Source organism: Bemisia tabaci, chromosome 2, assembly GCF_918797505.1.
Source record: "Bemisia tabaci chromosome 2, PGI_BMITA_v3".
Lineage (NCBI taxonomy): Eukaryota > Metazoa > Arthropoda > Insecta > Hemiptera > Aleyrodidae > Bemisia > Bemisia tabaci.
Window position 1 is genome coordinate 18486197 of NC_092794.1, and position 25473 is coordinate 18511669.

Genomic DNA, 25473 nt, shown 5'->3' on the forward strand with positions numbered 1-25473 from the left:
ACTAACTAAGTGAAAACCTCAAGTCTATTACATTATGTTTGAGTTTTCTTAATTTCTGATTCAAAGGTACTTCTGAAGTAAGGTATTCAAAGGTATTTTTTCATTTCAAAGCAAAATTAAATCATCTTACAAGTCAGCTTAAACTACCGTAATAGGTTGGGTAAACCACACTTTTCTGAAGTTTTAAGGTGTTCAAGGTTTGAAAAAATTGTAGATACTATACAAACGTATTTATACTAATCATCAGAGGTGCGTTAGAATGATAAAACTATTTCAATAACACACAGATACTTGTTCATTCGAAATAAAGAAATTTTATTCTCAACGTAACTGGAACAATTAATTACTTAACTATACATTCCTAAGAATTAGACCATGCATTAAAACACTTTCATCGATTTGACTTAAACTTAGTACAGTTTATAAAAATAACAAGAACGGTTTGTCGCATCTTAATTGTCTTGAGAATAAACCTGAGACAAAGTAAGAACTATAGCCCTTAGAAGTCCTTCAAAAGCATCAATTCTATGGATACAGATCGGTGGTGAATCTTTCAAACCAGTTATCTCGATGCCCGTCAGTTATGATCTGTAAGAATTGTCTCTTGATGCCATTATATTATTTTAGTCGGAAAAAACTATGGAAGTTATCTAAAAACTTAATTTTATCTCGGCGTTAGTATAAAATAAAAATAAACTGAGAAAATCTTCACGCTGCGCTGTACGCCTGACAATGTCAGGGTGCCTTCATTGTTTGTGTTTGCAACACGCGCAGACCACGAACTCCTCAAATATGATCGATGGAAATACGCACCTTTTACATTTCTAACCTTGTTTCTGCTAAATTTTACTCTTTACATCGTTCAAGAATAAATATCCTTTTTTGTGCAACGTTACTACACTATAATTAACATGTTTTCTTACGATCAATGAAACTTCTCTTAGTGGCTGAGGCATCACAGTGAAAAATTGATTGTTTTTAAATTACAAAGTGCAGGAGCTTTGTCGAAGCGCACAATATTTTGACATCAGTGGGACCGGAATATTTAGTGAAGGTGTGCAACGGATCATTAACTCAAACCCGTTTGGCGAGTGCAAAACATTATAATGGTGTGACAAGTTTCGATATTTAATAAGAGGACTTTAATAAGAGGATTTGCAAATCTAAAATTTAATGTAAATTTAAATCCTCACTCCAAAGAAGAAGTAAAAAGCAAACTATAATCGAATCAGTGAGAACGAAAACACACCAACTCGAAAAAATGAAAATAATCAAGACACACACAAAACTGCACAGTAGTTGAAGAAATTAGCACAAGAAAAATATTTTTGGAGCCGAGAGACAAGTACTAAAGGATAATTTATAGATCCAAATTGGAACGGATGCGTTAACTTCAATGACCTCTATGAAAACTGACTCTCTTTAATAAAAATTGAGCATTTTTGAGTTACCGAGTTGGTGTGTTTTCGTTCTCACTGATTCAATTGCATTACAAGGACCTCCATTAAGTCCACGAGAATAGATGTAACGCACTTTTCGATATAATATTAATTTAAATCTGAGAAGGAAATCCATTCATTGCTGAAGGGATTTTGGCCGTGAATGTGTTAAAAATAACCTCACATTAGTGTATCTTAAACTTGTCTCAATGGCAAATTCCTATTCCCTCCAGTCCAGGATTATGAGCTACAATCAATAAATAAGAGAGAAAAAAAAGAAAATAATTATGGTGACTACGTTTACCATGTTCAGATCACAAAATGACTATAAATTCTGCCTCAGAATCATAATTCTGCATAAGAATGAGACAGTCTTCTTCAGCAAACAGAGTGAGACTTATGGATTCTGTAGTAAAGTCGTATGCCTTAATCATTCAGCAAAATTGGTGTTTCCATCGCAACCATGCAGGAATTCATATGCATAAAGTATTTTATAAACCTGAAATTAAGTAATATACTAGCATAAATTTGACAATTTGACACAAACGTCACTTCAATTCCGCCGTATGACAATACTCTACCCTTTAGAGAACTTATTAATTTTGCACACCCGTAAATAATTTACTTTCTCAAAGAAAAACGTATTTCAAGTATGTCTCTGTTCAACTCCGTTTCTTGAGGTAATTGCATCTATATTTAGAGGAACATCCTGAAGAAGACCGATTCATCTGACGGCCATTAGTGTAAGCTTTTGCGTACTCTTTCACAATGGGGATTGGCAACATGTTGGCGAGCTTCTTCAAACTCCTGAAATGTAAAAAAGAACATATCAAGTAAGAAAGAGAAAAATGCAGTTCTCACTAGAGACAAAATTAAATTGATTTTAAAGCGGCGAGACTCTACTCGTACATTAACGCAATGAAGTGGGGTGGCATATATCGGTGAGTTGCTTTTGTTGTTTCTTTTCTTTCGACCATTTGATGAGCTGATAAAGGAAGTTATTTAATGAGCACTTAAAATGACCTTTTTTAGCACTACCCATATTAACGATATTTCATCTACCCCGGTCGGTGAGGCTTGTGATGCAGTTATTTTTTTCCCTTGCAATTCTTATCAATTTTATCGTAAGTGGGTTCTGTGATACAATACGTTGTTACTCCGACAGTCGGACGTATTTCCATTCCAAGTATAGTGACTCAAACGATTTATTTGTTTTATTAAAAAAAATTAGTGAAGTTTTCCTTTGGAAATGCCGGGCAGTTTCCTTTTAAAAATGGAACAATTCCCAACGTTGAAATAGAGTTGCGTTATCTTGTCTGGAAAACTGAAGAAGACGAGGTTGAGGAGACAATCTTTTAGAGGAACCCCCTACCCCTGAACTTTTAGCAATTTATCGTGGGAAAATCAGCATTCGAAAGCAGCATTGCCTTCGTAAAAATATTCTCTTAAAAATAAATGAGAAAAAAAACACACTTAGAAGTGGTCCGAGTACTGTACCTATGTAACAACAAGGTGTAGAAATGGTGCTGGGTCCACACCATTTCGCGGGGAAATCGAAGCCAAGAAGTTCAAAAATTGTAGAGTCAAAAATTTTTTACTCCAATTACAATTTTTGGAAGGTCTTGCCTTTGATTTCCCCGCGAAATGGTGTGGACCCAGCACCATTTCTCCACCTTGTTACTTGAAAATAAATCTGTGTCCAAAATACTATGCTTATTTACATTGATTTTGTTAGTTAAGCACGAATTTCCATTCTTTGGCATTGGATACACCTTAAGAGCGAATATTAGACATGTCTATTGCAAGTTGGGGAAAAGCGCGAAGAATGACGGTAAAATGGGGGAAAAATAAAGAATTTAAAGCAATATGATGCGGATCACCATAGTTTCTTGAATGCTACCCACGACTGGCCCCCTTTGCAAGTTGGCAACACTGTTTTCCTTCATTTAAACCCATAAATAATATCGATTTTAGGTGCGGTAAGCTGCCTCACCAAGAATCGATTGTGTTACACACATTCAGATGGAAGAAAAACAGTATTGCCAACTTTCATTAAACGGCACTGCTGGCCCTATGCCGAATCGGACATTCATTGGTACGCGATTTTCGAATTGAGAAAATCCCAGCTACTGAAAGTCCAACCTCGGGATTGAAAGGAAATCATTAAATATTAAAATAGTTAAGTAAAAATATTTTGCAATAATAATCATTGATATTGTACGCAATACTTTCAGTAAAAAAAAAACAAAAAAATCTAATTTGCATGAGAGATTACCCAAAAAACCCTTTACAACCCTCTGTAAATTCAGAAAGAAACAGATCCATCGAATTATAATGACTGCCAGTGCCATATAAAATAATAGTATCGCAGAATCATTTCAAACCAAAACCTCTAGTTCTAGATCCGCTCTACATTCTCCCTTTTTGAAATTTGTATTCACTCTGAGAACATGTATACATTTTTTGTATCCCCTATAAATGTTGTCTTGGGGACATATCCCCTCTCGGCATTCAGAGATTCAAAAAGTTCACCGAAAAAAAAGTGAAGTTGATTTAATATTCTAGATGTAAAAAAAGTGCAAAAACTTACAAAATGCTGAAATACTCGCCACGGCAGCTATAGTTTTACATCTTGGCAATGCTTAAGTAACTGATGTAGCGGGTAATTCTGCATTCAGTACGTTCTTGCACACTTTTTTTACATCCAGAATGTTGAATCAACTTCAATTTTTTTGCGGTGTTGGAATTTGAAAAAAAGGCATTTTTCAAAATTTACAGTCCCTCAAAATGAGCTTTCCCTGTGATTTTGCTGAAAATGGACCTTTAACCCAATTTGACCCTAGTCCCCCCCCCAAATTTTAGCGTACCCCAAAATCGTTTGACGTGCATAGAGAGACCATAGATATGGTGTTCTGTGCCAATTTTGAATGAAATCGAACAGATAGATTCTGAGATATCGCTGTACACAGATTTGGGGGACATCGGACGGACGGACACACATTTTTTCAAGTATGGTTATTTTGACTCCTGGGACCTTAAAACGTCCAGAAATGATGAAATTTCAACTTTTTTTTTTTTTTTTTTCTTGGAGGATGACAATACTTCCTCTCTACGCTAAGGGAGCGAGAAAGTAAAAATTACTCACCAAGCAACAATAAACGGTACGATGGCCAACTGTTTCTTGGCGGCCAGCTCGCAGGCCATCCTCTGGAGGCAATCCTCAGAGCGCAGAAGCCTTTGAATCTCGCCCAAGGCGCGACTTCTATGATGCTTCCGTCTCTTCCGCCTCTGGCCAGATTCCGGCGTATCTCCGCCCATTTCATCGGGCTCCTCATTATCCGGGGGATCCGGAAGGTCTTCCACCGGGTCCGGATCATCCGGCTGCATCTGGTTGAGGTTCATCAGGAGCGGGAGCAGCGCCGACAGCAGACTCATCGGAATCATCATGAGCAGCGGCAACAGCGACGAGAACAGCAGCGGCGCGATCAGGTACTTGAGCAGCTTCATCGCCTTGAGGACCATGAAGAACTTGAGGGCCATCATCGCCAAGAGGAGCTTGGCCTTCAGGAGAAGAAGCAACATGATCTGGAGCGCACCGAGGGCTTTGAGCTTGGCGATGGCTAGCTTCAACAAGAGGAGAAGCCCGATTTTTGAAAAATCGAACTTGCTCGTGGTCTCAGTGTGGCCGCCGTGTTCATGGACATGCGCGAAGTCGTAAGAGGGGCTGTAGTCGTAGCCGCCGCCGCCCCCCTCGTGGTACCGGTGGAACTCCGGGCGGATGGGGCTCACGCTGGAGGCGGGGGCCGTGGGCTGGGACCAGCGCTGGAGCTCCTCGTCCTCGAGGTAGTCGTAGAAGGGCTCGTCTTTGGGGTAGCCGCGGAGGCGGGCGCGGTACCAGAGCGGCAGGCGCCAGCGGTGGGGTGGTACCGGGAACTGCGGGGCGCGGGGTGTCTTGGCGGTCGTCAGCGTGGGGTAGGTCGGGTCCTGGTACCACCCCGACTCGCGAGTGATGGTCGCGAACGGGTGGTACGCCTCTTCGCCGGAGCCGCTTGGGTTCACGGGTTGCGCGTAGGAGGGGTACGCGGGGTCGTAGTTGTAGTTTCGGGACTCCATCAGGGTCTCCTCTGAGATGAACTCCTTGCCGCGTCGTCGGCTGACGTTCGAGAAAGTTTCGTTCTCGAAATTCGGGCTTACATTTAACTTTAATGTCATCGAGTCAGTCTCGTTGTCGATTTGTTGACCCACCAGTTTTGTACGGTTGGTTATTTTATCGAGAGTGCTGTTTCCACTGGAGGTTACGTTGAGCGTCCCAGCCGACTCTAACTTAATCGAATTACTATCACGTTTTTCTAAAAAACTAGGATCCTCGATCTGACTTCTAGGCTTTAAACCAGCCAACTCGGTGTCATTTCTGAAGTGAGGCTCGGAAAATTTGATAACGTTCTTTGGGTCTGAGCCGGAAAGTTTCAGATTGAACTTCGGCTGCAAATCAAACCATTTAAACCGATCCTCAGGTTGGTCCTTGATTGGGTGGATATCACTCTCTGTCTTCGAATTGGACGATATAAAATTATTCTCTAACTCCAGATTCAGAATTTTAGACGATTTTATAGACGCCAAATCGGTCAGATTTTTCTCATATTTTGACTCTAAACTAACTGGTCGACTATCATTGTTTGACTGTACATTCACTGTCCTGAGTACTTTTGCAATCGGTGAAATAATTTTTGATGGCTTTTCGTGGGATAGTTCGGTGATGTTATTAGGTTCCGCACTAATTCGTTGTTCTGAGACATTATTTAAGCTAAAAATATCATCAGAACGCTTTGAAGACTGCGTTATCGTGATTGGTACTAACTTATCACTTTCTTTGCTAGCCTCAATATTAAAATTGAATCTGCTATTATTTATGGGGGAAAAAGGATGAAATGCTTTAATTTTTAGCGCGGTCTCTCTATCTTTCAATTTCTGCTATCCAGTTCTGGCAGTGACAGCTTCATCTTATCTTTAAAATTCTCGCTAGAGTCAACGGCATCATTTATTGATGTATTCAGGTGTGTTCTATTGTGGAGTATATTTCGCTTGCTATCTTGTGTTCTGTTTGAAAATATGATTAATTGACGGTCCAAGGGCAATTTTTGCGGCTCAAAAATTTTATTTTCACTTAAATTGTAAACGTGCACAGTCATTTTACTGCCATCGGTTTGGTTCGAAGGACCAGAATCATTGAAATTACGGAAAGTTGCATCGGGAAAATACGTGCTTCCATTCATCTTTACTTCATCACGTGAAGACCTAGATGCCACATTGAATTTCGACATGTTGAAATTGGAGCCTGGACTAACAGTCTCGTTTACTGCGGGGGAAGTTCCGATTTCTTTTTTCGTGTGATGTGTCGATGTGACGTCATAGTTTATTTTCCCGTCATCGGTGATCAAAGAGAATGCGCTCAAAATAGCGTATTCGAACACAAAAACGCACAAAAATCTAATGCGGACACGGAAGGTCACTCCACGCGTGACCATCATTCGGGGGATTTAAATTTTATCGGTCCATTGAGTGTCAAATATTCTTTAATCTTCGAATCTTCATGATGGATTCTTGCGGGATTCCATACATTTATTTCTTCGAAACCTGTAACATACAAAAGATGAATATCAAAAATGTAATAAATAATGCTCGACCTACAGAGAATTTATAAAGCACAATATGAAGTCTTCGTGAAGAGGTTATAGGGTTATGTTTCCTTAAATTTATGCCAAAAAATACAAGCAAATAAAATTTATGGATTCAACTCGATTAACTTTCGCTAATTCCTTATAACGAGTATACATTTAACTACATTTTGCAATTAGGAACTGAATTAGGGTTATGCTTCGACACGGGGCAGTGGAGATTAGGTGTCGTGGAGGGCTAGGATGCTGATACAGAGACTTCTTTTACATAAATTTTCTGGCTCATCTATAAACACACTTATGAGCACAGGAAAACTAATGGTACGTACATTGTTTTTAATCTGAGGCAGAAATAGTAGTTCCTAATTGCAAAATGTAGTCCAATCGATTTGGCTTTATCCATTCGAGTGATGCAGAGGATTATTACGTCGTCACATTACATGTTTACTCTGTACGGACTAAATTGCCACTTGTTTTATCTCCGATTCCCAGTGTATTTTGAAACTAATACATAAGCGTTGGTAGCAGTGCTTTGTTAAAATGCCCATTCCGACATCTCTGGAGGTGTTCGATAGACGCAAAAACGTTCTCCTCAACAATGTCCCGAAAATGATTTCACACTAGCAAAGTCTCAAGAATGCCGTTCATCAGAAATCATAAAATTAGGTGTACGGGTTCTATTTAATAATCATAGGAACATGAAAATTTAATATTTTCACAGAAGCTATTTGAAGAGTGAATTACATGTAGTTTCGTTGTCAGAAGACGGACGCTCTGAGTGATATGACAGTATTACGACAGCCAAAATATTTGGGTTTGAGTTATAGGAGGTTAACATTAAAAAAAATAGCTAAAAATAGCACACAGCTAAAAATTAGCATTGTGAACTGTCATGTATAGGTAAACACTTTCAAGGCTAGATATAATGTAGTAATGTCGGATTTGAAGGATAAAGTTATGGCGCGGTGCGCGGCTGGCGAGTCGCGAGACACAGCGCGGCGCGGTGCTCTACATTGCTGAGAAGAATAGGATACCAAAGTGCCTTCAATTTGATGCATCTGCAATGCGGACAACCACAGAGCACGAATAGTTGTATCCGCAAGGCGCTATCGTTATACGTTGCGACAGCAATGCATTCACCCGCCGGAATAGTGACTCAAATAAATGAGTGCCTACTTTGCACAATATCGATGCTATCGGTCAATAGTATTGATCCCTTAAAATTGATAGCAAATAGTATATACTTCAATTGGATAGCATTTTGCAAAAAGGAACCATTGAATGTTGAAACCAATTGAAACCCAATTGTTGGACCAATTGAAATGTTGCTAAGATTATACAGCTTCTTTTGCCTTGGAAAAAAACCTGATTATCTATAAACAGTTTCTATTTTACTTGCTCAAAACTGTAAATTTAGGACAAAACTTACCATATAAATTTCATATTTTTTCAGGATTTCAATAGTTATATTTCAATGGATGAAGTTGCACAATCTTAGCAACATTGCAATGCTCCTGGTTCCTTTTTGCAAAATGCAATCCAATTTAGATATGATGTATTTTAGTTAGATACAATGCATTTGCGCTTCCCTTCTTTATTATTACAATTTGTGTAAATTAAATATTATTCTCTTAATTTTAAAAATATTTTTTGCTCCATCGGTGTAAATGATCTCAAACATTCAAATTTTTCGCCCTAATTTTGTACTACGTATTTTTACACGCGCACCAGTTGCAACTGGTCCCATCTTTTGTGTTGACATGTGCGATTGTTTTAAAAGTATTGATTGAGATCTTTATATTGTTGGGTTGGCTGATCTGGCATTAGTCTTCATACGAATATTGATGTATCTGTTTTGATAACAGTATCAAACAGATTTCTCCTCCATGATCCAATACTCTTTTTTACAGGATCAAGCAAAAATCACATTTTTCCCCTACTTAATATGTGGAAACGGAGATTGAGAGAAACACTATTCCTCTTGATTTCTCAGCCTGATTATCGACTGATTGATGTTGCTGCTGAGGTGGATTGGGAAAGCTCCAAGGCATAATCCTAGGTCTTTTCTGTCTTGTTGGACGGCCCCACGATCTATTATCAACCGCACAGTTGATAACTAGGGGGCTATGCCTCCTGGCCGCTACGCGGCCCAACCCCCAGAGGACGCTTCGCGTTCTCTTAGGCCCGCGTCGACAAAAGAACGACTAAAAAAAACGTAAAGATTTTCATACCCGACTCTCATTAATCCAATCTCCCTCTGGCCGGGAGCAATTGCACCAATAGGAGTCGAATGAAAAAATCGGCATTTATTTCAAACTTCATGCCAAGACTTACACGAAACGGAACGGAACGTTTCGTCGCTTTTGAATAGTCTGTAGCAAAGTAGCATGCCTTCCATTTCCTTACCCTACTAACAGACCAAGATTCGAAATTTCCCGCTTACTTCAATTTTCCACTAAATTTGAAATTCCCGCCATTTTTCATTGGCGGGAATTTCAAATTTTGCCCCCCTTTCTAAGCTTTCTGGTCTCCTCTAATATAAAAAAAACCTGGGTCCTATTTTCAAATTCTGATTACAGCGGGCTCATGTAGGGACTATCACCTGTCAATAATCGCAAAAATCATGGAAATCTGCCCAGTAAAACGCTCAATCGAACTATGATAAAAAATAAAAAAATTACATTGCTTAAATGGGAGAATTCGCGACTTTACCACGTAATATAAAAAAAAAAACCTGGGTAGCGGGCTCATCTAGAGACAATTGCCTGTCGATAGCCGCAAGAAGCATGAAAATCGGCCCGGTAGAACGCTGAACTAAGCCAGATACGCAAATTCAGGAGGCCTCGGAGCTTATATATATGATAAAACTATTTTTATAGACACGGGTATATTTCAACATTAATAACGTCACATAAGTTATATAAGGACGATATTAAAGGGGAAAAATTATACTTTTCCAGTATTATAAATGGTTTTAAGTACAGTTGTTCGAAATATTTGAGAAGTTTCTACAGAAACAGAGCCGGATCATAGATTTTGCACATTTTCCTTTGGGGCGTGTCTGATCTTGCATTTTCGATTATTTTCGAACAATTTTTTACAAAAAAACCCTGATCCTCTAGATCTCAGATCATTTAGCCTTACCCCGATCTAGGAGAATAGTACGCACTTAGATGCCTCTATTTTGAAAGCAGTAATGATGAATGTACTTAGCTTTTAATAAAGTTGCCTGTTATCAATACTTTGACGCGAGCTGGTATCACTAAATCGAAGAGAGCCGTTAGTTTTACTTTCGATTTTCATTTTCAGCAAAGTGAATTAACTATCTTATCGTTCTCCCCCCCCTCCCCCTCTCTTTTTACTCATTACACCTGTTATATGTGCAACTACTACAGCATGAAAATGTTAGGAAATAACCACACGGTTCGATCAAAAGGAAAAACTACTGAAAAAACTAAAATGACTGCTCCCTGGGGGTGGGGCACTCTCTGGGGGCAAAAGCGAATCCATTCACGTGTATTTATGTATTGCAACCCTCGAATCTAAACAGCACAAACGCTTAAACGGCTCTTACTTGAAGCAGATTTCACGAAATTAAAAAGGAAATGAATAGATAAAAAATTTACATAAAGCACTAGCAGCATGCTAAGAAAGGACATTTACAAGAGGTGAATAATAAGGCATGAAGTAGCGTGCGGTTAGTGGCTCAAATTTCAAGAAAAGATCGCGAAATAAAGAGAAAAGGAAAATAAAAACAAATAAAGAAATAGAGGTCAAGAAGTTGTGATGCTGAGACCACGGTCTCTCATTAGAATCGAATACACATTATGTTCAAAAGGGTTTCATTTTCAAATGGTATTGAACATGAGAAAATATTGATACAGTTTGAGAAGAGGAGCAAACACATTTCCCTTATTGTGTAAAAGTTTGTTTTTTTTCCAACCGAATCATTTGCACACTCGAGCAAATTGACAAAAATAACAAATTTCTATCAAAGAAACCATAATTTCTTTACAAAGCCTTTTTAGTTTTAAGGCATTGATTTAATTTCATTTTGCAATGAGGGACCACTATCTCTGACGCTTCTGCAAAAGCTACCTTTCGGCGTAGGGAAACCAATGGCATTTATATCGTTTCTAAAATGAGCCAGAAATAGTGGTTCCCTACTGCAAAATGTGGTCCATTTTTGACTTTATCAATGTTAACCTACAATTTTCTGTTCAACTAAAAATTGGTTTCCTGGAAGACTTTTCGACCGACACGAACGTTACTGATTTTATGTGGCTGATTTTATGGGCAGAATCAATATTCCAGAACGAAATTACCCCAAAAAACGACCGCGCCGACCAAATCTCGAGCGATACAAAAGCAACAATTACAGGTTTCAAGCGACAAACCGAACAATTAACGCATGGTCTGCAGTTGTTAACAAATCAGCGCAAAGACCGATCCGAGAAGAAAAGAAAAGAAATGGAAATTGGAGAGCCTGGCAGATGGGTGAGAATTACGTGAAGAAAGACCGGTTATTAAATTAAAATGGTGGGAGGGAAATGAAGGTGAAGGTTGGAGCGTGGTCTGCACTGGTACAGTGTTGTCATTGTGGTCAGAGTTTTTCGCGCTGTTGTACTTTTACACTCAGATGAAAAATTCGGTGGGTCTCCAGGATTGTATTTTCTACAATCTCTAATTTTTACTCTGCGCGTAAAAAAGAATGTTAATGTTTAGGGGATTCTCTAGTATTTGTAATCAAATAAATGGATAACGCAAATGCCTTACATTGGCTTCACTATTTCTACAAATTATATGCAATCCCCAGAATATACCACACAAAAGCCGCTTTCGCAGCACTCTCTGGCGCTCTGCGACTCCTAGCCGCCTGAGTCCCCTATCCTCTCAAAGCCCTTCAGGGGGTTTGGGCATCCCCAAAATATTTAGTAGCAAATACTGCAGAAAGCTTTCAGTTCTGAACGCGTGGATGGTAAACGTGATTGAATGCATGATTAAAACTGACAGAAATCCAGTATTTTTTGTCAGAATTCTTGAGGATAATGTATCTGTATGAATCTAATGACCACTAACATTCATTTGTATCGGGGTGCACAAATAGGAAGAATTTTTGATATCTTTGGGCCCATGTGTTTGATATTTGTCCATGTTGATAAAATATGATTAACCTTAACAATCGCGAGAAAAATGGATGGTGGCCTCCTTTTAAAAATTCAGTCTTTGCGCATGTGCACACTATCAGAATATACAGTCAGAATTGTAAGTGTGATAGTAGCTTATGCTACAATCGAGTTTAAATTATCCAACCTTGAGATGGAATTTATTCGTTGAAAATGACGATTTTATCGTAACTGTGACCAAAATCACGTGTTGGTTTTTGGCATCGCAAAAGCTTCTCTGGTGGAAAGCTTTGCGTTAATTTTGCTGGTGAACGCAATAGCAACGGTCCAATACCCTGCATAATAGTAGGGTTTTGATCACATAATTGTTCAAAATTTAAAGGAAATGCCGATTATTAATGTCAAAAAGTTCGTATCTTAATTTATGGAGTTGCAAATTTTGCGATGACATTTTTTCTCTCTGAATGAAACCTATTTTCACTTTTAAGTTAAGTTTTGTTCTGTGTGTGTTATGAAGCAAACAGCAAAAATTTAAAACGTAAATATGCTCATAACTTTTTAAAAAGGAAAAGTAATTAATGCAGGAATTTCAAGATACCATAAAAAGTTGCCCATTTTTCCCCTTCCATCAATGCACTTAGTATATTAACTTCCACCCGAAATTCGCAATTCTTCCCTAAAAATGCACTGAAAAACTTTCGCGGGTAAAAAATACAAGTCTCTCGGCATCTATAAAAAATGTTTCAAATCTTGCAAATAGTGCTCATGTCCGTATGTTGAGATAGTGGGTCAATCATTTCCCGTACTTTTCTTTTTCTCACTCATTTTTTCGAATTTTTCAAATTATGATTAAAGCTGTGCCAATTTATTTCAGTCATATCCTAATCAATTATACTACATTTTTTCGTTACCTAACCAAAAGATATATACTTATACCTATAACTTTTTTTCATGACTAAATAGTTGAGGAAGATGAATGGTGATGTGACTTAGCCAAAAGTTTTGATACTGTAGTTCTCGACATACCGACATCTAGTGCAACGAAGGAAGCGTCTCCGTCCGCAGCGTGTTTGAGCAAGATAATACTTGATTTTAAAGTGTTTTGGTAATGCGTACATTACTTAAAAGTAATTATCCAGTTAAACGGTGTAGCTAAGAGGGAAACCCCAAAAGATCTGAACTCCCTTTCCCCTTAGTTTTTGCAAAGATCATCTTAATTTTTAGGGATTTTATACGCTCAGACTTCCATCTCTCCCATGGGAAACGTTTGCCTCCTTCGTGATAAATTCCTTGCTACGTGTCCAGCTCCAGGTGGATAAAAAAAAAAAAACATTTGAAATGTTTCCAAAGAACAGTCGGTATACATTTTCTGCCCACAAAGTAAGAGATTATTCTACCCTCACGATACACTACTCTAAAAGCAAAGTGGCTTCCAGTAATGTTCACGATAGTATTGATAAGCGTTAATCAATTTTTCGTCTGAAACGTAAGACCCGTGTTCAGAGTTTTGATTCGCGAAAGATCTAACAGTTTTGATCTTCAATTCTAGTTTCATTAACACAACCTGGCAAATGTTCAAGGAACGTGTCGTCGTTTAGAGTGTTTAAGATCACCAGAGCGAATAATGAGAGGCCATTTAACCCGCAGTAGCCGCAAGCAGCGTTTAACTGGAGGGTTCCAGGCGCGCGCCCCGGAGAGGTGTTCCAGCTTCTGTGTTTAAGCATCCATGCCCGAATAGCAAACGTCCTCGGTTTCTTTTGACTATGTTCCATATTTTAATACAGCACCTACAAGTACTCATGTTCCTTGAATTTGTGAACCTGTTTTTATTACATGTTTAATTATATCTTTAAATTAGAACGTACGGTTCTGATTAATTTTTCATCGTTTTTGATTTTGGAATATTTTTTTCAATGGGAATTTTCAGCTTTCGCTGGTTAAAAAACTCGCTTTGCTGGATCTGCTCTGCCTAAAAAACCGGAATTTTACATTTTTTTCACGGTGAACAATGAAAATGAGGTGCGGTACTGAATCTACGCACCTGGAAAATCTTAGATGACTTTACTCCATCAGTCTAGCGGGCTGATTGTTGACATCGATAAAAATGTTATTGACAAAAAAAAAGAAAAAAGAAAAAAAAAAAAACTCATGAGCGGAAGGAAAGCTGGTAAAAGGGGGTGTATGCAGTGGATGTATGAGGTAAAGAATATACCAACTAACGGCAACTCACCAGAGACCCTTTATAATTATTTCATAATTTTTCCCCTTCAGCCCAAAGCAACCAATCTGATCAACCAATAGGATCACTTTATTTTCCCTTTATCTTCCTCGTATATCGCTGTGTCTATCAAATTAAATAGATAAACTAAAGGCAACCCACAAGGGACTCCATCGTCCTCCATTTCCAAAATGATCACCCGTTTCAACCAAAGGGGTGACTTGTTTTTTCCTTGCTTCCTTTGTCTATCGCTTTGTCTATAACTTTAAATAATCAGCCTACACGTTACCTACAGAGGATATCTGGGCATCATCTTAGCTTCTCATCCCTCTGTGGAACGTGTGAATGCTAAAAAAGAGTGACTTCATGCAAAACTTCTACTGAAAATTATTGGAGACTTGAACGCAAGGATAGAAAAGAAATCCAGATCCGAGGCGCAGCGCAACATCCTTACTTGAACAAAATGTACAAAAAACCCCTGCCTTTATTACGCCAAAGTTTGTCAAATTCGGTAAGTAAATTCTTCTGTCTTGAGATAACAGAAATGCAATCTCAGAATTCGATAAAAATGACAAGTACCTAAAAACATATGAATAATCGGTGCGATTGATCGAAAGCCATTCTGACGCAAAATATGGCGGCCATGGAATCAGCGAGCAATAGAATATTTTTGACAAAAATGCAAAGGCACCGAGGACATTACCAGAATCACGCAAAGAGTTGACAGTCATTTTCTCTGGTTTATGAGGAAATTATAGCGAGGTTAAATTGATCTCAGTTCCCCGAAGCCTTTATCAAATTATGAAGTTATGAGAATAAGGAGAGAAACTTCAACGGAGGTACGAAATGAAACGAAAAACAGTGGTAATTTACATGTTGATTTTACCAGCCCAAAACAATATTAAAAAAATATGGTCTTCCTTGAGAATTTGCCCCGTCACATGTCGCTCATTGTGGCAAAATGTTTAAGACCATCTCGCCAAAACTCCAAACGCAAAACCGGATACCTCGCAAATATTTTGACTGTCCGTATTTACTCATCGTTCAAGACGACGTCCTTCCTCTGATTCATTGATGTAAATCTTACGATCGCAATCATTACTTTGTCCGCGTTATAGAGTTGTCGTAGCGTGAAATAATTCATTTGTGCAAAGAAACATACTTCCTTGTTGTTGCATACTTTTAAAGCGTAGGAAACGAGAGAAAAAGCGCAAGTAAAGGATGCAAGTGATGACGCCGTGCTCTAAGTGATAAAATATTTATCGGTGCATAATCATGATTTATTTGCGATTTTACATGAGAAAATAATTAAAATTAACTCTTTATAAAGATTTATTTTATCAAGGGCCTTATCTGAAAGAGAGCTGACAGTTTTATTCTTTTTTTCGTCTCCGTGATATTTTTTCGGATGTATGGAAGACTGAAGATAAAATGCATATTTACGCACACTGAGAAGAAAATTCCGTCATATGAGCCGTAAGTATGGTGTCTTAATCTGCCGTGATAATGAAGAGAGCAGTACGTGCATGCTGGGATGAACCGCAAGACACTTAAAAGCATGTGCTAACCATGGCTCATACAGAAGGCACTTACTGCTCTCTTCGCTGTTACGGCAGTAATGTTCTATGGTATATTCCGTTCATATGAGTTTACGTTCGGTTTTTCGGCTCTAAGAGCCGTATCCTTGGTTTATACAGCCACGCTGATTCTATAGTTTGGTTTGGTTTGTAGGTTTGACTCGTAGAACCGAGTGTGCGGTCACATGAACCAAATGATTCGGCCGATATAGAACACCGACGGTTCGCAAAGTCAAACTTTTTTTTTGTCCTCATTTAGTTAATATTAGACTCGTCTGGTAAAACGACGTAGAAAGGGCGTTTGACACGGTCTGAGAAATGGCAACAAGGAGATGAATCCATTCATTCATGCTGGGGTATAATCAGCAGTAATCAATTACGCGAAATAATCAGGCTTTACAGTTTTGCACTTTCGCTGCCTCGAAAACGAGCTGACTTCCAAATTATCCAAACTCTTCTATGGCGCCCTAAGTACCGAGTATTTCATCGTAACAACTCACTTTCCATCTATTATGCAGCAAAGTACTGTGACAGTATCGAATTTTTTACGCCATACTTAACTCTCACTCTTCAAAAATTTAACAGGGACGATCCAAGAAATATAATAAATTCTGCATTTTTACCGAATCATCGACAAAATTCAGGGGAGAAAATATACAGATGTCTTACCGGCTGCTAACATATCGTTAAACTAATTAAATTTGGGAGGATTTGCGAAGAACGCGATGTACAATAATAGAAATACAAACATAGACTCCATTCTTATTGTGATTACTCGAAAATAATGGTGCAGTTTCAAAAATTCGCCAAAGAACTCATTATTGATAATTTCCACACCTAAGAGAGAAATGGGCACTGTGTCCTAAATGATATCACTTCCTTTAATCGATCTAGATAATTTTATTTCTTTAGAATAGACTTATCAGTATATGCTGTTGAATGTCTGCTGTATGCTATCCGTATATGTTGAATTGTTTTGAGCATTATGTGTAGCTAGTAATAATTTAAGCTTTGTGCCATAAAGTTCGCTAGTGCATTATGATAGAGCGGATGCCAAGTGCTAGGAAACAAGAAAAGCAGTAAAAATTCAGCTATGCGCTGTGCGCTGCCAGCTGCAGCTCATATACTATATATATAGTATGTGAGAGTTATCCGAAATACAGTAGATAAAACTAACTTAAGTTCCGAATTTAAGCTAAGTTTTAGAAAAATTAAAATTATATTTTAATTTTCAATCACATTGCCGATATCATATTATGAGCGCTTGTTCGCCGCGATTACAATTTGAAGACTTCTTTCTAGGTATAAAAGTAAAGTAAGTGAAAAGTATTGGATCAATACCTCCGTGATTTGTATAATCTAACTGTATTTACAGAAATGGGGCTGAATAGTAAATACATATACAGGGTCGTCCCTGCGTGTAAGGATCTCTAAGTTTGAAGATGGTAATTCATAGCGCCCTTTCCTGTCAAACTCTACCTAACAAGAAGCTTGTCAGACCCCTCATCTCATGCACTACCGTAGACGCTAAAATTCCCGTTGGAACCAACAAGCACAAAGTACTGGGACCAGTTATATTCTCCACGTGGAGCTGACACTGGACATATCCACTCAAAGAGTGAATCTCGACGAGGAGCAGTGAAAAAGGCATCGTCTTACGCACGCCGATGATGGCCCTCACGCGCGAATCAAAGCGGAAACGGTCGAGTGTCCGCAACTAAACTCCGGAAATGAGCCGTCGGATTTTCTCGAAACCGCGCCGGGAATGTGGCGGCGGCCCCAAAAAACACTTTCGAACCCACTTTCCAGCCGGAATTGGGTGAGTGGGTTTTCTTTCCTGCACACATTTCGTTTTCGAATGTCTCCAAAATGCCCGGGAAGTGACAGAGCTCGGAGAATCGGGAGTTGTCACAAGATCGAGGGCGGTGTCTTGTGCCGCGGTTAAATAGATCCGTCCGGTCCGTGACAGTGAAATTAAGAGCTAGTGTTGACCAGTGGTCAATCCAGGCTTGCACACCGAAAAAAAAGTGAAGTTGATTTAACAATCTGGATGTAAAAAAAAAAAGTGTGCGAAAACTCACAAAATGCTGAGATACCCGCTACAGCAGTTAGTTTTACATCTTGACATTGCTGAAGTAACTGCTGTAGCGTTCAATTCAGCATTTTGAAAGTTCTCGCACACTTTTTTCACATTCAGAATGTAAAATCAACTTCACTTTTTTTCAGTGTAATTTAGTTGAAAAGCCATCATCAATTTTGAGGACTGTACACGGACAGAAAAAAAGAACTTTGTTTCACACGGAACACTGAAGTTTTTGGTGATAGGGACCAAACTTTGGGACAGGTTACTGGAGTTTCCGTTAAGCAATTTTTTTTACCGAGAGTCGAGCTGCCTAAACTTAAGTATGGTATGCACCATCAAAAGCTACTATTACTCTGAAAGAAACATTTCCATGAAGATAGCAATGGAAGAGAGGGAATGGAGGTTGGGTCAGAGGTTCATTGTAACAAACTCGCTTGACTTTAAACACGTTTTGAATAATACAAAAGAATAAAATCCAACTTTGCAGCAACAACTTTCATTTACAAAATACTGCACGAGTAATTGAATGCTTAAATTGAATGTATAATGTATACATGGTGATTGATTTTAATGAAATTTCGAAAAGTGTTAAAGATTAAAGTTTTTTGGCTCTCCTCTTCTGATATGCTCTCTTTAAACTTGTTCACTTTTTCTTCATTTTCTCAGTTAACTAACCTTTCATTCCATCTCACTTTCCCTCCTCACTCGTCTCTTTAGACGCCTGTTCGCTTTTAAATCAAATTCAGAAATGTTCATGAATCCAATCATATGGACGTATTTCTACCACACGGATCTATGTGCATTAAGACATGAGCCCTGAGACCCATAAGAATCTATGCATAACAAGGCTCACGTCATAATGCACATAGTTCCGTTTGGCAGAAATACGTCCATATTATGCAAGCCTGAAGTTTGAATAGTCAAGCGCTGAGAGTGATCGACTTATCTGATGAACGGTTATAATTTGGCAATGAAGTTTAAATTTATTAATACAAATGCGTAATTTTTCATTCGAAATCATTGACATGCAAAAACAGACAAAGTATAATACTTTTTTCTAGAAGAGATGAAGCACCTGGGGCTGAACCATTAACATGGAGTAATTTCTCATACTCTGCGGAGCAAATGTCCTGCTTGGGTGCAATAAATACCTCCAGAACTGGATTTTGCTTTTAGACATAGCAATAGACCACTAGACAAGGTACGAATTTAAGCAATCTGATACATGTTTCTTAACCAGAATTTTACGTAGAACACGATTAGCGCAATGGATATTACTGAAACTAACTCCTAACGAAGATATCAACGTTTTTATTTCACATTGGGTACGAGGAATTTGAACTGCCCGCTCACAAGAAACTCAAAGCTCTACGTGAGTCAAATCGCGCACTACAACGGTTTCAGCAAGCTTCTCAATCGACCAATGTTCATTTTCCACCATGTATTGTTCAAACTATAAGCAATTTGCTATAGCTAAGCCAAAGCGTCAAGATCGAGGTTGTCAGATTTTTATATCGCAGAGACTGTCATGATAACGTTTAGCGCGCGATGTGAATCACGTATAGAGTATTGAGTTTTCATGAGCGGGTGGTTTGAATTTACGCATCAGGAATCATTAAGTATCTTCGTAAGGAGTTGATTTCGGTATTTTTCGTTGTGCGCATCGTGTTTTACGTGAAATTTTGGTTAAGAAACATGAATCAGAATGCTGAAATTCGTACCTTGTCTAGTGCTCCATTCTCTTTTAGAGCCGAAATTCTATTAAGACAACAGATATTTTATTTATTCTGGTCCTATTGGTTGAAACAGAAAGCTAAAACATGTGCACATTTCTTACTCAGATTGTGAGGTTAAGATCTACTTCCACGCCTTCTCACCGCCATCATCGTATTTTTTTCTTTTTTTATTATTATAAATTACAAAAATCCGTTTTTTATATATTTAATCTAATGTAAAGAAAGGTAGGGTACGTATTTGATTTTTTTGTCCTCTGTATTCAAGTTTGCTGGAAAGTAATAACATATTAAGTTTTTTAACTTTGATTAACTTGCTCGACGGAAAGCATGTTAAGTAAAGAAGAATTCTACAACCACCCAGCCTGGCAGTTAGGCCAGTAACGGCAGTTACGGTAGTTACAGCTACATAGAATTAAAATGTTCTACTCTTCTTTATTGTGGTTCTCAAATACATAGTGAAAAACATGATCCATACTGGATAGTTTGAGAAACGAAAAATCCCGTGACCTCAATCCCAGGACAATACCTCCTTCGATTCTCGGGGAAATACAATACAGAAATATCAAGGTAGAACTTCAAATAAACCAGATCAGGGCCACTCTATTTTCATAATCCATTTTGATGGCTAAAATGCAAAATCACGTATCTCCATTTGCGACGTTGCAGACTGCCAATCACGCTTTATTTTATCTTTGGAAAACTATGGTCAATGTAATTTTTCAAAAATTTCCTTGAATTTTCTTCTCCATTAGAAAAATATCCTGCATAAATTTCAAGCTGTAAAGCTGACTTGTTCATCTCGTCAATAATAAAATGAGAGCGGCAATTTCGAAACGCTGCAATGGAGATGCGAGGTTTTGCACTGCGGCCATATCGATTCTAATCGATAGTAGAATTATTTTTTCTTTAGAGCGTACGACTAACTTAAAAAGTATAAAGGTAAAGGAAGAATAATACAACTAACAAGAAGCAGAATAGTTGGAGAAGAATAGAACTTACCTAAGATATAGCAAAATTACGAAGCAAGCAAAGTGGAATCCTTTAGAAAGCCTGCATCATGGAACAGCAAACATTCGGGGATTATCAGGCACAATCGTGGGAAGCGGCTGCCGTGCAGGGCAACGGAAAAAGGCAAATACGCAAAAATGTGACATTTTTCAAACGGAGAACAAGGTAAATTAAAACTGTAAACTAGCACCATTCGAAATTATACCGAGCTTTCAATACGAATGGACTTGCTCACCAGTTATTTCTTCCACAAAAGGGTACTACAGTAAATGGACTGCATTTTGCAATTTGGAACTATAAATTCTGGCTCATCAGAAAAAACACCTGTGTGCATAGGGAAACTAATGGCACATACGTTGTTTTTAAACCGGGCTAGAATTTACAGTTCCTAATTGCAAAATGCAGTCTTAATGTCTGTATATTGATGGCCAAAGTGCAAAACCTCGTATCTCTATTGCAGTGTTTCAAAATTTCCGCTCCTACTATACTTTCTCGAAGAGCAACAAGCTAACTTTATAGCTTTACATTGATATGGAATATTCTTCTAACAGAGAAAAAATTCAAGACATTATGCTAGTTTTCTAAGAAAAAGTCAAGTTGGACATAAACCTCGCAAACGCAGATACGTGTTCTCGCACTTACCCTCTCCTAGATTTCGATAAAATCCCACGTTATTTTTGGAGCCTCAGACCTTTGCCTCGAGACATTTTTCAGCTTCCATGAGAAGGAATTGATGCATTAACTTTTTCAGGCCCTATTTATGTTTGGATACAATTGCTTTTCCGGTATAAGCAGAGACAAGAGACCTTCCACTAGTATTTTGGCCATGGTGGAAGCTTTTACTTTCAGGACTTCAGCATTCTACTGTTGACTTACCTACATGGTTGATGTTTAGTAACGTGTTGGCAGTTTCGTTTTGCAAATAAGCCAAAGTTTAGGAAGCTTGTTTGGCTTATGACGTCACCTAAAGCTCATCATCCACCATGTAGGAAGGTCAACAGCCAAATTTAGGGTGATGACTGTTGCTCCCTTATAATTGTCCACAAGAAACTGTTGAATCCCCGAAAGTGAAAGCTTTCACCTGTCGCCAAGAGGCTAGTGGAGGGTATCTTGTCTCTGGGTATAAGGAAAAAAACATTTGCATTTCTGAAAAAAATTCTTACAATTTCAGGTATGTTATACACGGATAAACTAGTGAGCAATCCATTTGAAGTGGATACGGGTCGAAGAACGTTACGGAACTTTTAAATTTGAGAAGTAGTATAAAGACGAAATTGCAACTGTAATACCGGCCTAATTCTCTCATTTAAATCGTGATTTCAAAACGCTAAGTTGAAAAATTTACTTTATTACAGTTGAAGCACAGTGTTAGAAGTAGTTATGTCTCATCGCCAGAATTTGATAAGTTGAGAAGATATTTTGTAAGATAACGCTATGAAAAAAGAGGATACGACAATCAAGTTATTAGCAGTATAATGTCCGGTCAAATGACCGACCTGTAAGTAGCTATTGCTTTTTGTTGACTTATTCTGAGATTTCTAGTACAATTATTATCGTTAGAACTTCTTGCGACTTTACGATAGTGATAAACGATGTAATTTAATCTAGTTTACTATATGCTATTTCTGAACATTTTTTAACCAACATGAGACTCACGACCAATGTTTTAATAATTTACCAATGTCTTTCTAGAAAACCCAATTTTTTTTAAAAATAATAATAGATCGCGAACTTTTTGTCGAAAGTGATTATTTCACATTAAGTCTTCAGTTTTTAGGAGAGAACTAGTGGCCATTCATAAATGGACTGCATTTTGCAATTTGGAACTATAAATTCTGGCTCTTCTGGAAAAACACGCAGGGGGAAACTAATGGCACATACGTTGTTTTTAAACCGGGCTAGAATCTATAGGTCCAAATTGCAAAATGTAGTCAAATTGATATTAAGTAACCTATCTAATTCCTCCTTCTTTCCACTTTGCGAGACACCTTAGCACAAGTCGATACCCCTCAGACCCCTCTATTTCTAAAGTGCTGACGTAATATATGGACGGTCTGTTATTCGTCATGTGAAGACCTATTGATAAAACTACGTCTAATACTCTGATGACTGAAAAAAGTGCCGATATATTGCAGATGCGATTTTGCGGTTGCATGTAGCGATTTCTTTGCAAGTGACTTGTCTATTTGATCGATAAGCGTGTGCTGCTATAGGAGTTAAGTAGATAGTGTTGCAAATCGAATCCCCCTGTTTTAATAATTTGCATGAGAAGCATTACCAAAATCCAGGATAACATATACTTAGTTGACATTGCATGTTGTCAGAATTTAAGCAGTTTTATAAAATAAATAAAAAAAACTATAGTGTTCTGTCTTTGCCATAAAAAATCTACTCAAATATGTTTTAAAAATCATGTTTACTGTCTTAGAATAATCGTGATAACGCAAATTAAGCATGTGCTTTGAATATCCGGCATCTCATTGTGCTATGATTAGGTGAGCAGTAAATAAGTCAAAAATAAACATCTAAGGAATTAAATAAATGCATCAACTTTTTTGATCAAAGACCGCGTGGTGAACAAAAATTCTAAAATTCAGTGACGCTTTGACAGAATTTTTTCTTCTTTTTTCTCTTTTTTCATGAAAAGTAAACTCACATTTTCGTCCCTGAGGAACACGATAGAAATATTTTTCAAAAATGAATTTAGTCTCAGTTGGTTTTTGCATAAACTTACAAAACCATTCAAAACAATCAGTGAATTTCACATTTTCCGACAGCTAAATGAAATAGGCACTCAAAAAAAGATTTATTGCTAATGTTAATTTTTCTGGCTTCCTTGCTAATACTATTCTCTCAATACCTTTCGTATATTTCTTGCCACCATAGTTTTTGATTCAAGTTTCTATACGGTTCTGAGTTTAAGGATAATAATTGCCGTTGTAATGATAATTAATTGATTGCTCTTATTATCTGCCGTGATAGCGTTTATCGTAAGAATAGCATCTATGTCTCTTTTCGAAGGTAAAACCGCAAATTCCATCTTCTATGAGAATTTATCCATAAAAATATCTAATACTAAGTCATGTTAAACACGTAATTATTTTTGAACAGTTGAAAGTAATACCTTTCGAAGTGGAAAATAAATGTAAAAGCTTACCGGCAGGGGCCCAAAAAACTTCTGATGTTCCTTTTGCAGCTCTTGACTGACTGATTGGTGGTATCAGCGATGAAATTCAGATTGTCATAGACGAACACGGAATCAGCGCGGGCTGATTTTATCGCACAGCAATACGCGCAAAACTCCAGGATAGTTCCAATTTCCAACTAAATTTTGGGTTAAGGTCTTATTAAATGAGCCCAAAAATACTACCCATTGCTGATAACGTAGCATTTTATTCGCGTTTACGCACCATTTCCATGCTATTCATCCAATTCCACACTCTACAGGATTAAAGGAAAATTAAAACGGAGCACAGCATCTCAAATGCTTTAGTTTTATCTCCGATAACCGGTAAAACTAATTGATGAGACGAAATTCTGACGTTCAGAACGTCAGAGAAACATCTAGATTAGGTCATTTTAAAGTTCTTGATTATAAAATTATCGAGTTTTAATTAAATATATTTTTCACGCGTCTCTTCGATGTTTTGTTTTTTCCTTTTACAAAAAAGCTACTGGAAAATCATTCCGGATCTTAGCACTAGCAAATTGCTTCGAAACGACTGAACTATTCAGATACAGCACGCAAGAGTAATAGCTTCAGTTTGTGTCACGAATGTTACGTGCTGTCGACTTCCTCTTTTAAGTAAAATTTCGTTTTTTAGAACTTGGGTTTAATGAATGTGTTATCATAACGAACGCACAGTTTCCATATCGCGCTTTCAACCACCGATCCCGAAATATTTTCCCGGTTTTACAGCCTGACTGGTCCAGAGTTGGTACTGTCCTGCCCGAAACAAGGAGCAGAAAGATCGGCGGATAAAAAAATTACCGAAAATTATGTCAGTTGAGAGGAGAGGGGATGATATAGCAAGGCGAAGATAAGGTGCTCAAGCGAGAGAAAGAGGGGAGACTCTATAGAAATGCAGAAGAGAAGGAGAGTCTGGCTCAGGAGCATGGCGCTCAGTGGGACGAATTGATCTTTGATTTGATTTTCCCTCGACGGAGAATCCAAAGCTGAGGTAAACTTAATCTGGGGAAAATCTTGGTTTAAAAACATTCCTTTTGAATGTCTTTTCTGAGTGTTTCTACATGCTAGTGTCGAAATTTTGCTCGGAAAATATCCTGTGAAAGACACTAATTAATAATAAGTTTGATTGATGATCAATTTTTAAAAATTTTATCAAGGACGTTCATTCCCTGATTTGTATTTTTTTCCTGCCGTGTTAGAATTAGAATCTAAGAATTAAAAGGAACTTTATTATTTTGCTATAATATGAATACCATACAATTATCTCTGGAGCTTTTCTCTTTCTCTCTCTCTCTTTTTCCCTCTTTTTCTCCCTCTCTTCACATAGTAAGTACAGAGAATGATCATCATTAAAGACAACGTGATTGAATTGAGATACTTCAGAGGCTGATTCAAAAACATACCAATGCTTACAGGTTTCC

General features: G+C 37.9%; 2 protein-coding genes across 8 annotated transcripts in view; both read right to left on the reverse strand.

Annotated features, from left to right (window-relative positions):
* The window catches only part of LOC109036174 (uncharacterized), a 36078-nt gene extending 11154 nt beyond the window's left edge, over nucleotides 1–24924 (reverse strand). The window contains exon 1 of one of the 2 annotated variants that reach the window (XM_072296841.1): nucleotides 24020–24924. The gene's annotated coding sequence lies outside the window, so the exon portion shown is untranslated. The remainder of the gene's footprint in view (nucleotides 1–24019) is intronic. The other variant, XM_019050154.2, reaches the window with a different exon arrangement.
* Nucleotides 215–21597, reverse strand: LOC109036173 (uncharacterized). Of its 6 annotated transcripts, none has more exons than XM_072296845.1 (4): nucleotides 21505–21597; nucleotides 20854–20960; nucleotides 4585–7073; nucleotides 215–2246 (listed from the first exon to the last, which is right to left on the reverse strand). In XM_072296845.1, the coding sequence occupies exons 3-4, from the start codon at nucleotides 5649–5651 to the stop codon at nucleotides 2102–2104; spliced, it is 1212 nt and encodes a 403-aa protein (XP_072152946.1). In that variant the 5' UTR covers nucleotides 5652–7073; nucleotides 20854–20960; nucleotides 21505–21597; the 3' UTR covers nucleotides 215–2101. The 6 variants fall into 6 exon arrangements, with proteins under 6 accessions (XP_072152946.1, XP_072152947.1, XP_072152945.1 ...); XM_072296846.1 differs by having other exon boundaries at nucleotides 20854–20904; nucleotides 21505–21594; XM_072296844.1 differs by having other exon boundaries at nucleotides 20854–21038; nucleotides 21505–21583.
* Nucleotides 24925–25473: the final 549 nt, after the last annotated feature.